This window comes from Moschus berezovskii, chromosome 1, assembly GCF_049115385.1.
Source record: "Moschus berezovskii isolate FMDL1 chromosome 1, NW_MosBer_1.0, whole genome shotgun sequence".
In the NCBI taxonomy this organism is placed as follows: Eukaryota; Metazoa; Chordata; class Mammalia; order Artiodactyla; family Moschidae; genus Moschus; species Moschus berezovskii.
This window is the reverse complement of record NC_142460.1, coordinates 118,933,241-118,950,977: the sequence shown is the minus strand read 5'-3', so window position 1 is coordinate 118,950,977 and position 17,737 is coordinate 118,933,241. Positions and strand designations below refer to the sequence as shown.

The following is a 17,737-nucleotide window of genomic DNA, read 5'->3' as shown; positions in this document are numbered from 1 at the left end:
TTAGTAAGTCTATATCTGGATCAAAGCAACAGAAGCCTACACAGTTCTGGGTTGTCATGGATGTCAGAAGATTGTAAGAAGAGGCAGCTGCAGGCCAGTCCCCACCCCAGTTCAGAGACACAGCACAGTATGTTTGACATTCACCTTTTCAAAATAGACATACAGTGAGTTTACTTAAAAAAAAAAAATTAGGAGGTAAAGAATGATTGTGTCTAATGAAGAGGCTAAGAAAGAATAAAGAACTGGTGCTTTTCATCAGGCAGAGTATTAAGTGTTTTTCAGATTGCACTTAAAAAAATCCCAGCCTTCATTACTTGGAAGCAAAATTATCTTCTGAAGAAGGTTTATGCAGAAAGAGTACATTTTGATTAGCTAGAAACAATAGGTTGTCATATATAATTAGCTAGACACATTAATGTTTTTCACAAGCTTCCTCATTATTGAAAGCTAAACAATGAAGGATGACTTGAATTAAATGGTCAGAGAGGCTAATTTTTACCTCACTAATAGGAATAACCAGAAGGGTCAAGTATATTTTTAAAAGTCAAAGATTTTATATCTTCTCTCCAGTGCATATTTATTCTACATTAGCCTTTATTAACGTTTAGTTTGAGAAATACCATGTATTCTGAACACTGTTGACACAAGGGGAAGAGGATACTTGTGGGTCATGGAAATTAACTCAGCAATCAAATAGAAATGGAAATTGAGCTGTCTGATAACTACATTTTTGAATGAGACCAGTATTCTGCGATCTCCCTGAAGAATTCTGGTATCTGCAATTAGAAAGGATTGGGTCCACACTGATGTCACACACGTGACTAGGGATGGTGGCCCACTGCCCTAAGGAGACTGAAGCCGAGTGGAGTTAAGGGGCTTCTTGGCATCACACAGTGATGGCCACACCAGGACCAGCAGTCACAGAAGTCAGGAAGTAACCTGCTTCCTTGTCCAGAGAAGCCCTCCTGGAAAGGTAGGGAAAAGCTTTACCTCGAACCCGGGTCCGTTCGCTGGATCCTGCTTGTGACCCAGGCTGAGAGCCGCCTTGGGAGCTGGGCTGGGAGCTGGGGGTGCTGGAGCTGGAAGAACTGCCACTGCTGGTCCTCTGCAAGGAGCTCTCCAAGACGGGCTCAGTTCTCCGGAGGTCAGGGTTGCTGTAGGGACAGTGATGCACAGGGCTTACGTTCTCCAGAACTGGCCACTGGTAGACACAAGTGTAGTCTAGTCCCGGTCCCAGTACAAAGGGATGAAGATAGTACCTATGTGACCTTGCATTAGAGGGGTCAATGTTAATGACAGTCATGCTGTCTTCTGTGGAGCTCCTGGCCAGATTCTGCATTTGGACAGGATGAATTCTTGACCCAACTCTTGGGTCATCTCACATCAAACATACTAGCTCTGAGATAGTGAATCTTCAACGGAGGCTGGCTTTGAAACTCCTTTTCCCGTGCTCATTGTAAAACAGTAGAGAATATTAAAAGATAAAAAACAAGGGAGCAATGCATGCCATCTCTGAATCAAGAGACATTCAACTGTCTTTTACTGGATGGTATATTATCTTCTAGTCTTAGGAAAAACATTATTTACTTATTTTTGCCTGCACTGGGTCTTTGTTGCTGTGTGCTGGCTTTCTCTAATTGCAGAGCATGGGCTCCAGGGAGAGTGGGCTTCGGTAAGTTGTAGCTCAAAGGTTTAGTTGCCCCGTGGCAAGTGGGATCTTCCCTAGACCAGGGCTCAAACCTGTGTCCCCTGTATTGGCAGGCAGATTCTTAACCACTGGACAAACAGGGAAGTCCGCTTCTAGTCTTTTTTCTTTGGTATGTATGGAAGCACACTGTGTATTCAATTTTGCATATTGCTTTTTTCCCCCCTTTGACTACCTTTCAAGCAGCTTCTAACACTTCTAAGGGCTTCCCTGGTGGCTCAGAGGTTAAAGCGTCTGCCTCCAATGTGGGAGACCCGGGTTCGATCCCTGGGTCGGGAAGATCCCCTGGAGAAGGAAACGGTAACCCACTCCAGTATTCTTGCCTGGAGAATCCCATGGACGGAGAAGCCTGGTAGGCTACAGTCCACAGGGTCGCAAAGAGTTGGACACGACTGAGCGACTGAACGGAACGGAATGGAACACTTCTAAAACCAATAATGGCTGCACAGTAGTCCATTATATAGGTGAATTAGTTCAACCATTCTTCTGTTATTAGGTGCTTCCAATATACTGCTGGGACACATAATACTGAAATAAACATCTAGAAGCAAACAAATATTCAGTCACATCTCTCCTGGAATTGGAATTCTTGGGCAGAGGAGCATGAGCTGGGATATGCATGTGAAGGTATAAACATACAGCAGGTTTTCACTAAAGTGTATGAGACTATCCATCTCATTGAATTCTTCAGTTCAGTTCAGTCGCTCAGTCGTGTCCGACTCTCCGCGACCACACTGAATTCTTACCAGTCTTCATTATGAACAGCTAACTAACTTGCAAAAAATTATGTTTTGCTGTTTGAATGCAGTTTTAAAAAACTGATTGTTGAGGTAGAATAATTTTTATTCACATTTGTTACTCAGAATTCCTCTTCTGTGAATTACCTAAGTTCTCAGCTCACATAGCTAGTGGTATCTTTGCATTTTTAAATTTCTTGCAGGAAATCTTTATATACCTTGGCTATTACTGAAGGGAAGTATGCTTGGAAATAGTTATTAAGTGCTAAACCCAAGAACAGCGTTCATCTATTGGCACGCTAAAAGCCCCCACTGGTTATAAACGCTCCTCTATTAGTCACGCTCACATCTTGACTACTCCCAGAATAGTGCATTTATTCATTCCCTCAGCTGGTCTATACTGGGCACTGTCAGACCTTTGAGATACAGTAATGAACAAGACCCAGCTCGTGCCCGCTGCCAGTGTCGCCAGATACACACAGCCGCCTTTTGCATGCTGTGCCTGCAGAGAGCGCAGGGCAATATGGGAACATGAAGCAGACTCTAAGCCCACTTTTGGTGACCACAGGGGCTGCAGACAACAGGAGGTCACTAAGCAGTGGTGGTGGGAGGAGACTGAGAGGATTTTAGGATTTTGTTATAAAAATACGCAGTATTTTCCAAGTTTCTTTTAAGCTCTTCCTTTCAAATTTATAAGCCATAGACCTCTCCATTTTTTCCTCTAGACTTCTATACTGCTGGGCCCAAGTGGTAATTTAGTGATATCTGAAATTCAAAGATCCTATCCACTGCCATCCACCTGCCAAGGGAGAAACATTGGCTCCTCCATGATTTCATTGTGTTCAGTTCCCCAAACAGAATTTCACTAACAGAGTCATCATAGTGCTATTGTTTTCATGCAGTGAGCTATCACATTAAAATATAAAACTATGCTTTCATTTTTCTCTACCCATTTTAAGAATATCAAGTGGGAACCAGGCACCGTGCTGTGTTAGGTGTCAGATGCTTCACATGTAAATGTGAAAATAATATGGTCCCTTCCCTTGAGACACTTGCAGTTTGGCTCGTGAAAATCTGGCCACAAAATAGCATTGTTATGGCAGCAACTAAATCAAATAATTTCCTTCTGAAAACAAAAATATTTGGCTGAATTACGAAAATCTTTAAACACTGGGTTAGTGGAAGAGATGGCTGGTGATTCTGGAAAACGTAAACATAACTATGTCTTCATGATTTATTATTTTTGATAATATAAATGTAGATTTATGACAATATTCACCTTTCGACTTTTTTTACGGTAAAGGGGTGGCTAATATGACCAACCTAGATAGCATATTAAAAAGCAGAGACATTACTTTGCCACCAAAGGTCTGTCTAGTCAAGGCTATGGTTTTTCCAGTGGTCACGTATGAATGTGAGAGTTGGACTGTGAAGAAAGCTGAGTGCCGAAGAATTGATGCTTTTGAACTGTGGTGTTGGAGAAGACTCCTGAGAGTCCCTTGTACTGCAAGGAGATCCAACCAGTCCATCCTAAAGGAGATTGGTCCTGGGTGTTCATTGGAAGGACTGATGCTGAAGCTGAAATTCCAATACTTTGGCCACCTCATGTGAAGAGCTGACTCATTTGAAAAGACCCTGATGCTGGGAGGGATTGGGGGCAGGAGGAGAAGGGGATGACAGAGGATGAGATGGTTGGATGGCATCACCGACTTGATGGACATGACTTTGGGTAAACTCTGGGAGTTGGTGATGGACAGGGAGGCCTGGCGTGCTGTGATTCATGGGGTCGCAAAGAGTCGGACATGACTGAGCGACTGAACTGAACTGAACTGAAGTCAACCTAGCAGTAAAAATTGACTGCAGAAGAAAGTGTCGGTAAACTTCAGAAGACTTTAAAAATTCTTGGGATTTTTATGGCACTCCTTTGGGTAGTAATTAGCATTTAATTGATTGAGATAGATTTGGATCCATAAGAGAAAAAACCTCCCTCCTATTTGGAGAATATCTAATTATTATCTAGATAATAATATTGCTGCTGCTAAGTCACTTCAGTCGTGTCCGACTCTGTGTGACCCCATAGACAGGAGCCCACCAGGCTCCCCCGTCCCTGGGATTCTTCAGGCAAGAACACTGGAGTGGGTTGCCTTTTCCTTCTCCAATGCGTGAAAGTGAAAAGTGAAAGTGAAGTCGCTCAGTCGTGTCCGACCCTTAGCGACCTCATGGACTGCAGCCTACCAGGCTCCTCCATCCATGGGATTTTCTAGGCAATAGTACTGGAGTGGCTTGCCATTGCCTTCTCCAAATTAGATATTATTAGAATATTTATAATAATAATTAGATATCTAAATATCTATAGTATATCTAATATTCTAAGTAGAACAGCGTGATAAATGAATGCTAATTCTGCAATATCTCACATTTCCAATTTTTCATTTTTTTCCAAAAAATAATCCTATTTAAATTCCTAAATAATACCTTCTTCCCTACTGTTCTCTTTCATTAAACAGTAGTGGTAATTATTTATGTATAAGTATTAAATTAAAAAAAATTTTTTTAAATTACATTATACGTTAAGGGTAAGGTTTCTTGGTGGCTGTTCTCATTTTGTAGAGATGTAGTGTTCTTCATATGGAAAAAAAACAAACTATTGAGAGAATGGAGTTCTGTGAGCTCTGAGGACTTTCCCTGGTTGTTGCTGTGTGGTAGCAGGATCCAGTTCTTTGCTTGAATGCAGCACTTCTTTGATCATTTAGCGAAAACCTTTCATTAAACACCTGCCTTTGTGAGACCATGAGGGATGGAGGAGAGTCCAGGTCACAGGACAGACAGTCAAGTTACAACATAATCCTAGTGATGAGACATGCAGTGGAGACCACAGCCAGCAAGACAAAACTCTACATGCTGTGCGAGCATCTGTAAATGGTAGTGGAGTCTGGGGAATGCAGTGTAATGCAGCCTGGAGTGGTTGGTGGTGGTGTTGGGAAGGAGAAAGGACTTGATTAAACTTCAGAGGGGTGAGCAGCAAGGCTGGGGGAACAGTCTCAGCAAAGACACGGATCTGGGTTTTCCTGGGGCTCCTTGGTATAAAGACGACACCATCCTGGCTGAGTACCAAGTCTGTGTAGGAAACCCTGGAATAGTGGGTCATCAAAAGAAATGGGAAGCTTCTGTAACAATTCTCTTAAAGCCAGGCAGAAAACACAGGCCTCCCAGGGCCGGCTTATGAATGACTGGTCAGGACAGAGGCAGGCTGACCAGGGAGGCGGCTGCGGCCACATTAGATGACCTGGGCCAGGGCTGTCCTGGGATGACAGAGGTGCCAGGGCGTCAGCAGAACCAGCTGGAATGAGCCTGTGTCTCTGACTGGGGCTCAGGCCACTTTTGGTGCGAAGCTGATTGGATCCCATGAGCATTAAACCCCTGATCTGGGCTTCATTAGCCCAAGTCTGTCCCCCCAGCCCCCCACCGGAGCTAACCAGTGTGGGTACTGATCTTAATAGGTTGCTATTTGTGCTGCTGGAGTCTGAAAGAAGTGTTTAGTTTCTATGTAATCACACATAGAAATAGGGAAAATTTTCGAATGTCTTTTCTACCTTATTTATTTTTCTTGGTAACATGTGAGTGCTTTGAGAAAATGTCACACTGCCGTGTTCCTGTCTTCCTTTCTATGGTGTCACCTGTTCTGGCCTTGGGGCCACAGTGCCTGACATAAATGCTCTTAGAGGGGATCAATTTCAGAACAATTCCATGAAATAATAGATTTCCTGTGTTTTTTATGTATTAACCGATCCTATTCAGATCCAAATACGTAAAAACTTGAAAACATTCATATAGATTTCTTTAAATGCTAACTTTTAGTTCAGACATTTGGCATACTGCAGACAATGCTGTTTGGTTTATAAAACACACAGTAGAAAGAAAATTATTCCATTTACTTGAATCATATAAAAAAGTCAAAACAGAAAATTAAGATTACAGAGTGATTTCTTGGCCCAAATATTTGGGCCAAGTCTATAATTAACTGGCTGCCTGCCCACATTCATTTTCCTTTGTTCTCTGATGACAGTGCCAATGAGAACAAACCAGCCAAAAGCAGATAGGTTTAGGATAGGCCAGAGAATTATTTTTTTTGAAATTAAGCATTCAGCCATTGGGTTTTGACTGGGTATTATTGGATTAATTAAAAATTTTTCATACTCTGAATGTATTCGCTTAATCAAATTTTAATTTGTTTTAAAAGAACATATGAATCAAAGTTAAATGTTAAATTGCATGGGAGGTTTTAAAACAGAAATTTAAAAAATGAACATATCAAATCATAATTTAAACTCACCAGTTCACCTTGACAGTATAAGGCATTTGGGATTCCATACGGTATTGCAAAGGACAAAATATTTAAAAGCAACCTTTTTATGGCTTTACGGATGGGCAGTTATCTGACAAATAGTACCAAGAAATCTGTAAGGACTTTATTGAACCAACAGAAAATAGGACAATCTCTGTCCTATCACAGTAATCCACCCCCCACCCACCATTGGTGAATCACATCATTAGCAAAGATGATGGAAGCAGAAGCTTCAAAAGTGCTTGTATTTGCAACAGCTGGGACATGGAAATGCCCATTAACAGATGATAGGTAAAGAAGATATGGTACATATATACAATGGAATATGACTCAGCTATAAACAGGAACAAAACTGGATCATCTGTACTGATATGGATGGACCTAGAGTTTGTTATACAAAGTGAAGTAAGTCAAAAAGAGAAAAAACACATATTGTATATTAATATGTATGTATGGAATCTAGAGAAATGGTACAGGGAAACCTATTTTCAGGGTAGGAATAGAGATGCAGACGTAGAGGATGGTCATGGGAGGGAAGCAGGAAGGGTGGGATGAAATAAAGAGTAGCACTAAAATACAGACACTACCATGTGTAAAACACACAGCTAGTGGGAAGCTGCCACACAGCACAGGGAGCCCAGCTCCGTGGTCTGTGATGACCTACAGGGGTTGGATGGAGAGGGGAGGGAGGAGGTCACATATATATATATATATACAGCTGATCATATTGTTGTACGGCAGAAACTAACACAACATTGTAAAGCAATTCTCCTCCAATTGTGTACTGGGCTTTTCCCTCTTGAGATGCTGTCCTGCAATCACCAAACAGTCAAGAAGCTGAGGATGAAAAACCACATGAAGGTACAGCTGACCCATCACTGCAGTGCAGCTGCGTAAGCCAGCTCAGGCGAGACCAGCAGGACAATGTTGAAGTTGACCCATAGAATGGTGAGAAATTATAAATAGTTACTGTTTCAAGCCACCACAACTTGGCATGTTTTATTATACAACAAAGGTGAACTAAAGCCATCTCTAGCACAATAAATACACCAAATCCCGAAACGTTTCAAAATGCAATTCAATCTAGAGCTGAAGAGTCTGTGTCACCTCTTTAAGTGCTGGTCACTTAGAGATATGTGATGGAAAGAAGCAGGATTGTTCTACATGACAGAAATGGGAATTCTCCATCCCTCCTCCCCCACAAGGCTTTTGATTTTCACTGCAGGTAAATAATTATTACTGCTAAGCTCATTTCCTCCCTACCTTCTCTGTAAGCAGAAAAATGTCAGCTGTATTCACAAGATCTCCTTTCTTTGGACAAAATACAATGTTTAAGAGGTTCCAAGGGAAAAGCACATGTTTTGCAAGTCATTGACCATTTATTGGGCTTCCTTGGTGGCTCAGCAGGTAAAGAATTCACCTGCAATGCAGGAGACTCAGGTTTGATCCCTGGGTCGGGAAGATCCCCTGTTGGAGGGCATGGCAACCCATTCTAGTATTCTTGCCTGGAGAATCCCATGGACAGAGGAGACGGGGAGGCTTCAGTTCGTGAGGTCACAAAGAGTTGGACACAACTGAAGCGACTGAGCATTCATGCAAAACCATTTATCAGTTCATTTGGAGCCTTAATGTCATTAAATTAGTATTTCAGAGGGAACAAAGGACTACTTTTCAGTCCTTTGACTGCTTTTCAGTCCTTTGACTAGAGAAAGACAGTTCTCTTTCTTTTGCGTTGATAGAGGGAAAAGACTTAAAGTTGAAATGATGCTTGATGTACAGAAACTAAAATTCTAAACAACTAATCTCATGAACACAGCCTAGAAGGCAGGGTTCAAAGGAGCAAGAAGCCCTGATACTGGAGGCTTATTATCGCTTGAAGAGTGGACTGGTAAAGTTCAGGCTGGCAATCCAGCCTCACATTCCTTTCACTCCCTGGTCACAGTCCACACCAGGAGTCCTCAGACCTGCTCACACCAGCTCAGCATGAACCTGACAAGTTGCTGGACAAAAATGGCTCATTCAGAGCCTCTGCAACTGGCAGCTCCACTCAGAACGAGCTAGCTTCTTTGCCCTCCAGAGGTGAATGTTCTCAGTATAGTTCTGTCTTATTTACAGACTGACCCCTTCCTAAGACTTTTCATATGAAGAGAAAAATGAAAGCTTTACAGTCAAATTCCATATTTTAGGATCTGTACAAATAGTCATAACCTTCATTTCCAGTCTCTCTTTCTCTTTGACTAGCAAGAGACTGTCCTCTTATGAACACAATGAAGAATGAAACAGTACCCCCAAGTTCCTTTTTATAGTCTCAACAGAGGCCATTTGCTATTTCAGCTGATCCTAAAAAAGGAGTGTACTCATGAAACATGTGAGGGGAGTTTGACAGCAACAAACAGCATCTGTTACCCTATAAAACTGCTCTGATACTGTAAGGACATTGTTTATTTTCCAGCTTCTCTTCAGACCTCTACACCCACCAGTAGGAGGATGCAACTTCCTGATTGTAGGAATATACACGGTTGGCAAAAAATTCCAGAAGAGCAAAGAGCAACAGTGGGAGCATCACTGTATTTCAGTGACGCTCCATAACGCCAGAGATGACCTCCTCATGAGAACTAGTCCTTCTGCAATTTGCCGGACTAGGACAGCTCTGCAGCTGGTCACGACAGCATTTCTTTGCCAATTATTTTCTTTCTTTCTTTTTGGCTGTGGTGGGTCCTCACTGCTTTGCCGGGCTCTTTCTAGTTGTGAGCACGGGCTTCTCACTGTGGTGGCTTCTCTTGTTGCGGAGCACGGGGTCTAGGCTTGCAGGCTTCAGTAGCTGTGGCTCACAGTCTCTAGAGCTTACAGCTCTCCGTAGTTGTGGTGCATGGGCTTAGCTGCCCCAAGGCACATGGAATCTTTCCAGACCAGGTATGGGATTGAATCTGTGTCCGCTGCATTGGCAGGCTGATTCTTAACCGCTGTACCACCAGGGAACTGCTAATTACTTTCTACTGTCTCAACAGTCCTCAGGACACATTTCTTTATTTTATTATTATTTTTTAATATAAATTTATTTATTTTAATTGGAGGCTAATTACTTTACAATATTGTAGTGGTTTTGCCACACATTGACATGGATCCGCCACAGGTGTACATGTGTAAATTGGAGTATAGTTGCTTTACAATGTGGTGTTAATTTCTACTGTATAGCAAAGTGAATCAGTCACACATATACACATATATACTGTCTTCCTTGGATTTCCTTTCTATTTAGGTCACCACAGAGCCACGGGGCACGTTTCTTGACCTGATGCTAAAAATCATCCCAGATCAGGCCACTTTGTTTGGCTGGCTTCATCAAATGGTCTCTGAGGTTAATGGTCAGGGGTACCACACCCAGACTTTATTTGTAGTTTTACTCCCACATTTGAAAACCTACCAATTAAAGTAAGCCAGATTGGCTTCTGCATTGATTCCGTGATTTATTTGCTTGTTCATTCATGAGCCCACACTATACACTGGTTTCTGTGAAAGGCTACTGAAGAAATAAAAGGCTTGCCGCTGGCCCACCAAAATTTACAGTCCGGGTGGCCAGTCAACATGCCTCAGAAGTGAAAAGAGAACAAGGATAGTTTTTTAGGAAAGCAGTAATGACAATGGGAGGTGGGGCTCTTCCCTTCACATTTCCCATCTTCCTTCCCTTACCTTGCTCTGATGGGTTGAGATCCTAGTCTGGGTCCCAGAGCACTACCATTTCCAGGAGAATTCTTTCTTGCTAATGCTGGGGATATAGAAGTTGTTCTTTGAGGCACCTGAAAGGAAACCAGAATTCAGAAATATTTTCCATAAAATAACTTCCATGTGGTACTGCCTGGAATGCAGCCTACTCCTTTCCTAAGATCTACCAGGAGACATGGAATGATAAGAAACAGGAAAGAAACATCTCAAAGAAATACTTAACTCCCCAAACAAAATCAAAGGAAAGGCAATGAGGCACATTTTAGCAACCGTTAATGAGTACTACCTTCAATGTTAAAAACAAATTTAGAAACAGACCAAGTGAATTACTTTGACGTACAGGGCTAAAATAATTGCCTTCCTTTGTATGCACAAGAGGGATGGACACCAGAAATTTTTTTGGGGTATCATGAACTCAGTTGGCCATTGGAAACTGCATCTGATGAGAGTCATCCAGATAAATCTAGCTCCATTTTAAACTCACAGCACAACTGATAAACAGATAAGGAAATTATGAAATCTGATGAGAAACTAGGGTATCAGACTAGAACTTGGGACATAAGCCACATGTCAGTGAGCTCAGAGAAATGACTGCAATAGGTCCTAAATGTTTCCACTTGCTAACCAACTTGCAATTGCTAATTCAAAACAAACTCCTAACACTGTGCTTCGGGAAGTTAATTTGCAAATGTAACTAAAAAAAAACCAGGATTAATAATGAAAACCCTGGAAGGTCTTCAAAAAACTGTATGAGTACCAGTTAGACTGTGAAGTACAGTAGGAAATTGTATCATTAGTTTATTGGTCAAGGGACTAAAGTCAATTCAAGTATGCCTCATTTTATAAAACATTTTCTAATGAAATTGAATACTGTTAAGCACACCAAAGGAGTTCAACATGAGGGGAGAGCAGAGGAGGAATTTACTTTATGAAAAGTGACCAGGAAATGAAAATGTGACAGCTAGGTGGGCTAAACATTCTTCAGGTGCTTTGATGTTTCTTTTTTGGGGGTTCTTTTATTTTTTAAAAAATTTATTTATTTTAATTGGAGACTAATTACTTTACATTATTGTATTGGTTTTGCCATACTTGGAGGTCCTTTTAAAGTGGATTTATATTGGGTTGGCCAAAAAGTTCATTTGGTTCTAAAAGTAAAAGTAAGACAAATTTTTTTCATTTTCACCAAGAACAGCATTGAAAAATATATCCACTAACAGAACGAACTTTATGACCAATCTGATATTTTGTACTAGATATTTTAAAAGTATGCTTTGTTTTGATATTATTGCTTAATATGTTAAAGAATATTTACCATTAATACAAGCTTTCTTGATTATTATAAAACATTTTAAGATAAAGATCTAGAAAGATGAGTCAGTGAAGTGACGCAGAATGACCAAATCAGTGCTCCCACCTGCTCAGTTAAATATCACTGCTATTTTCCTTTTGTATTTGGTCACCTGAAATAGTTGTAGAGAGGGTCTAATGAAACATTAAAACCTTTGTATTGATCTAAAGTTCTTCTTCCAGAGTTATAAATGTGTGCCTGCACGTTTGAAGAGAATGGACCAATGACCTCAAATGTCTCCCCAGCTCTCCTGTCTGCTCCTCTGCCCATCCTGTTTTTCAGAGTGAACTTTGCTCCGTAAGTAACCTTGCCTGATGCCATCCTCAAGACGAGAACAACAAAAGAGCCATTATCAGCCAATTTCATTTGCAAAATCATGGAAATTTTTTTGAGAGGAAGATGAGGAAAAATATTTGAAAACATTTGGATAAAAAGTGTTATTTTTTTTCTGGAATCAATAATGGCATGGATCTATGGAAACTGTGAGGCATTCCATTTGTCCTGGCTTCTCAGCTAAGCTCAGGAGAAAGGGAATCCTGAACCAAGAAGAATCTGATGCAACATTTCTCCAGTGTTTTGAAATACTTCAGGTTGTCTGTAGTGAGATGCACAGCCATGGGTTAGGACATTTTGGAATGTATAACAGCTTGGTATAGGCAAAAACAAAACAAATGGAACCAAGCCAATGGAATAATTGGTCAATTCACCCTACAATTCAATCTTCGGTAATTAAGACTGGAATTAAGTTACAACTTGGCCTAGAGGGAGCTTTCCTTAGTGGAACCAACTAACATATTCTAAGAGCATTACTATTTTCTGAACACCTGAAATGTGGTTTCACTTTGTGTTATTAAAAATAGAAATAAATTCTTTACTTTTTAATCTGGAAACTTTAAATTTGTCTAGATATAGATTAAGTCATCAGTGAGAATATCCGTATTATTCTATTTCTCAAGATGGATAGTATTAATAAATAGTCTGGAAGGCTCGGGGTTGGGAGTTCTAATTCTGGATACAGGATATATGCTTTCAAGTCATTCTGTCTACCATAGCCTCCATTTCTTTGGGGAAAATGGAGATCAGAGATGATGAATGACAATCCAAGTCTTAGCCTGGGAATGAGGAGGGATCAACACAAATAATAGAAGGGATGGTGCTGTGTTATGTTCTTTGGTACTATGAGTGGTCTGCAACAGGGGTAATAATAATGATAACAGTAATAGTAGTAGTGGTAATAATAAACATTGATGACAATGATAGAGATGATGATGAACACTCCTGTAATGTTACCTTTGGTGGAATGTCTTCTTCCTGTCGTAACCAAGAGCTTCGGTCAAACTTCTCAATGCGAGTGGGGAGAGGTGGGTTTTCAGAGGTGGGATCTGAGTTCTGGCGTGGCATCTCGACGCGGTGAGAGCTCACATTCAGAGCCTCCTGAAACCCAGAGAGGCCCTTCGTGGGCTGCTCGTGCACTGACTGGGAGGCGGTCAAGGCAGGTCCCTGGGATTTCACTGCTACCAGATGCGGGATCTAAGCATCAAACCAACACCACAGCAGCTTTATTAGAAGTAGCAGTAGTTGCTCACTTGTGTCAGACTCTTTGTGACCCCAGGGACTGTAGCCTGCTAGGATCCTCTGTCCACGGGATTCTCTAGGCAATGATTCCTGGAGTGGCCATCCCCTTCTCCAGGGGATCTTCCTGACCCAGGGATCAAACCTGGGTCTCCTGCATTGCAGGCAGATTCTTTACTGTCTGAGTCACCAGGGAAACGCAGATCAACTAGGATCTCATGGTAGGGAGGATAAAATTTTAGGGAGAAAGAACCAGAGCACGTGGAGCCCACAGCAGCTCTTTGCAGCATGCTTTTCATTGCAGGCAGATTCTTTACCAACTGAGCCACCAGGGAAGCCCTTGCAGCATGCTTTTCAAAGCTCTCCCAAATTTCTCATTTTAGAGCTGGAGGGCTGGACCAGACTTGCTGGCAAAGAGTTAAATGATGGACTTGCGACTGTTAAGAAGTCAGTGAAATAAGTGTCATGATAATAATGATTTTCAGTGAACATTTATTGAGCAGCAATACATTTACAAGCACTTTTGATCATACAAACTTCCTACTTTCAACCTCCTAACTTGGACTTCAGAGAGTGCTCTGTGAAACAAGAATTGTTCTCAACATCTTTCTTCCTATGAACTCATTAAATGCCATGAGCTGGGCACAATTATTCTTCTCATTTTACCCATGAGAATGTAAGGTATAGAGAGGGTAAATGACAACCGAGATTTCACAGCTAATATGCGCCAGAGACTGGACTGTAACCTACACATACACCTAACTCTAGTTCTTATGTTGTAACTTCACAGCCTAATTGCTATGTGATCCTGCTTTCTGGTGAACTGGCTCTTACCACCTAGGATATTATGTATCTCACGACACTAGGATGTTTCTTTTAGAGTTGGAAATCTCACAATTTAGCATGTATTGATATTGTTCATGCAGGGAAGAAATGTAGACTTTAGGTAGAAATGTAGCTTTTTAAGACAAATCATGAGCATCTAGAGTTCCGAGTACCTTTCACCATAAGCACTGCTCACGCTTCCTTATTCTTGCTCATGTAAGCCTATCTTCTCCAATGTGCAGGGACGCTCCCAGGAGACAAGAGCCATGTCAGACATCCTCTCTCTGAGTCTAGCACCATGCCTGGCATATTGAAGGTGGTCAATCAATCCTGGCTGGGAAAACATCTAGAGTATTTTCTAAATTAAACTGTTAATTAAATAAACATTAATTTAGTATTTGCTTTGTACAAGACACCTATCAGACTCTGTTTTGTCTGAAATCTCAGTGCCCAGACTGCTAGAGGACACCTCCACAGCCCTCCTCCACCAGCCTGGCCCTGTTCCTCCTGTGCTTGAGGTCTCATCTCTGGAGCAGCCTTGCCCCAGACTCTTCAGACCCTCTTGATTTGGGAGACTGGAATGTTGCTAACCATAATTCCAAGGAAATTCTCAAAGTCCACTTCAGTTGAGTGTATGCTTCAATCAGAATAGAACTGTAACCAATCAAATTTATATTAAGGTTGTGTAGGTGTGTGCTCAGTTGTCTTCGACTCTTTGCGACCCCTAGGACTATAGCCTGTCAGGCTCCTCTGTCCATGGGAATTTCCTGGCAAGAATACTGGAGTGGGTTGCCTTTTCCTTCTCCAGGGGATCTTCCTGACTCAGGGATCGAACCTGCATCTCCTGCATCAAAAGTGGATTCTTTACCTCTGAGCCACCGGGGAAGTCCATATTAAGGTTAAATGTCATTAAATATATTAAGCATTGACACAAAAACAAAGCCTGTCTTACAAATATGTACCTCAGTGTTCATAAAAGCATGATTTACAATAGCCAAGACATGGAAAGAACTGAAATGTCCACTGATAAATGAATAGATAAAGTGTGGTATGTATGTATACATACACATACACACACACACATACACAATGGAATATAACTCAACTACAAAAAAGAATGAAATATTGCCATTCGCAGGAGCATGGATGGACTCAGAGGTTATCACACTAAGTAAAGTAAGTCAAGAAGAGAAAGATAAATACCATATGGCATCACTTATATGTGGAACTTAAAATATGCCACAAATGAACTTATCTACAAAACAGACTCACAGACATAAAGAACAGATTTGTCATTGCCAAGAAGGAGGGGGTGGAGAAGGGATGGATTGGGACTTTGGGATTAGCAGATACAAACTATTATATATAGAATGCAAAAATAACAAGGTCCTACTGTATAACACAGGGAACTACATTCAATACCCTGTGATAAATCATAACGGAAAAGATTTTGAAAAAGAATGTGTATATATATGTGTAACTGAATCATATTGCTATATAGCAGAAACTAACACAACATTGTAAATCAACTATACTTGAATAAAATAAATTTTAAAAATATGCAGTACAAAACACAAACCTACTTTGAAAGAGTCCCTTAAACAGAAACAAAAATTGAAGCTCCTGAAGAATGCTTAATTCAATTAGCGTCTGTCACAGGATATTAGCATTTTCATTTCCTAGTCACTTTCACATAGTTTCTTAAGTTTTCTCTCTACCCTCTCCTTTTACAGGGAAAAAAGTTTCCTAAAAGGTCAAAGTTAGGGGTTTTTAAAGAGGAACTTTGTGTGTTTTGAACCCATGGATGGTTAGGCCTGAATTCATTATATACAAATAAAAACAAAAAAGGCAAGATAAGCTAATTTGGCTAGTACTGAAGAATTTTGGACCTCATATACTAAAGGCAAACTTAAAATCAAGAATCCTTGATTGTATCTGCTCTGAAACTCCAGTTCAAACAGCATTACATATATCAAAGGTGCCCTCAGAATACCTGTGGGAGTGCTGACACAGGTGGACACCTGGAAGAAACTTAAGACGTTCAGGTGAAAACTGCTGCATAACCTTTTTTTTTAATGAAATTTCATACCACATCTCAATTCCTATTTCATTTTTGGTACACATAATTTAAAAAATTCCTCTAAAACTTCCAGAAACTTCCCAGTTATCTAAAAGTGAATAAATCTTTTCTTTTCTAAATAGCTTAAAACAGTGGTTCTGAAACTTCAAAGTGTATCAGAATCACCTGGAGGCTGTTAAATCACAGACTTCCAGCCCCACCCCTAGAGTTGCTGATCAGTAGTCTCAGTTGGGCCCGAGAATCTGCACTTCTACCAAGTTTCTGGGTGATGTTGATGCTGCTGACCCAGGGACCACACTTTTAAAACCACTGACTTAGAAAACACAATTTTACTTGACCTAGTTCATTTAACATTTCCAGTTTCAGGCTCATGTCAAAATTCCAAGGAACAAAAGATAATGTAACAGTTTATATACACATCAAGCTTCCTTGGTGGCTCAGGTGGTAAAGAATCTGCCTGCAATGCCAAAGATCTGGGTTCGATCCCTGGAGAAGGGAATGGCTACCCACTCCTGTATTTTTACTGGAGAATTTCATGGACAAAGGGGCCTGGTGGGCTACAGTCCATGGGGTCACAAAGAGGTCTACACAAATTCTAGCTTTGGTAATTTCAACTCACAGGATGCCTGTTCCGGACTAGCAGGAACTTCTATGGGTCTCTTGAGAGGCCAATTTACCAAGAAGTGACTTTGCAGTTAGCTTAAAGTTAAGAAAGGTGCTTTTTTCCTTCTAACTTCTCCCTCTATCTTGCACATTCAGTGGGGTCTCCTATATTACTAGAGATTTGGTATGTAAAGCCATGATTTGGCTGGTCTCATACCCAAATCCATGTTACTATTCCCTGTTACTTTCATTAGACTTTATTGTACACCTTGTTGAAAAATCCAGTGGAATGAAGGGACACTGTACCTGGGGATCGACTGATCTGAGCATGGGGGGTGTCCGAGCAGGCTGAACCCCACTGATGCTGAAGGACTCCGACCGTGGGGGCAGGTTGGGGTCCGATATCCTGTTGGCAACCTTGTGAGGCATGGCAGGTGAACTCTGCCGGTTGAGCCTTGACCGTTCTTCTACCTAGAAAACCAAAAAAAAAAAAGTGCTTCAATGGATAGAAGTTGATTTACTTCCTAGTCAGGATTTTGTGTAGTCACAAATGCACAGCCATTTTGCATCCCTCCAATCAAATCATTTTAGAAAGCCGAAGCTCTATCTGCTCTGCAACAAAGACTTGCAGAAAGCTCTTTTCTGTCAGAGTAAATAATAGCATGGAAAACACATAGAATACTTAAGGCATCACCCTTCCATTACCCGTTATCTCATGCTAGTCTGCTGGCTGAGAATTTGGGACCTGCTTTTTAAGTTTCTTGTGCATTAGCTGGAACACTGTTCTGTTGATTGGTCA

General features: G+C 41.1%; 1 protein-coding gene across 9 annotated transcripts in view; it reads right to left on the bottom strand.

Moving 5' to 3' along the window:
* Window positions 1-17,737, bottom strand: part of TNIK (TRAF2 and NCK interacting kinase) — a 410,743-nt gene that overhangs the window by 46,022 nt on the left and 346,984 nt on the right. For all 9 annotated transcript variants that reach the window (XM_088839141.1, XM_055409944.2, XM_088839149.1 and 6 more), the window contains 4 exons: window positions 17,245-17,409; window positions 13,149-13,388; window positions 10,478-10,584; window positions 991-1,154 (listed from right to left, as the gene is read on the bottom strand). In XM_088839141.1, the coding sequence (XP_088695267.1) occupies window positions 991-1,154; window positions 10,478-10,584; window positions 13,149-13,388; window positions 17,245-17,409 (676 nt within the window). The remainder of the gene's footprint in view (window positions 1-990; window positions 1,155-10,477; window positions 10,585-13,148; window positions 13,389-17,244; window positions 17,410-17,737) is intronic.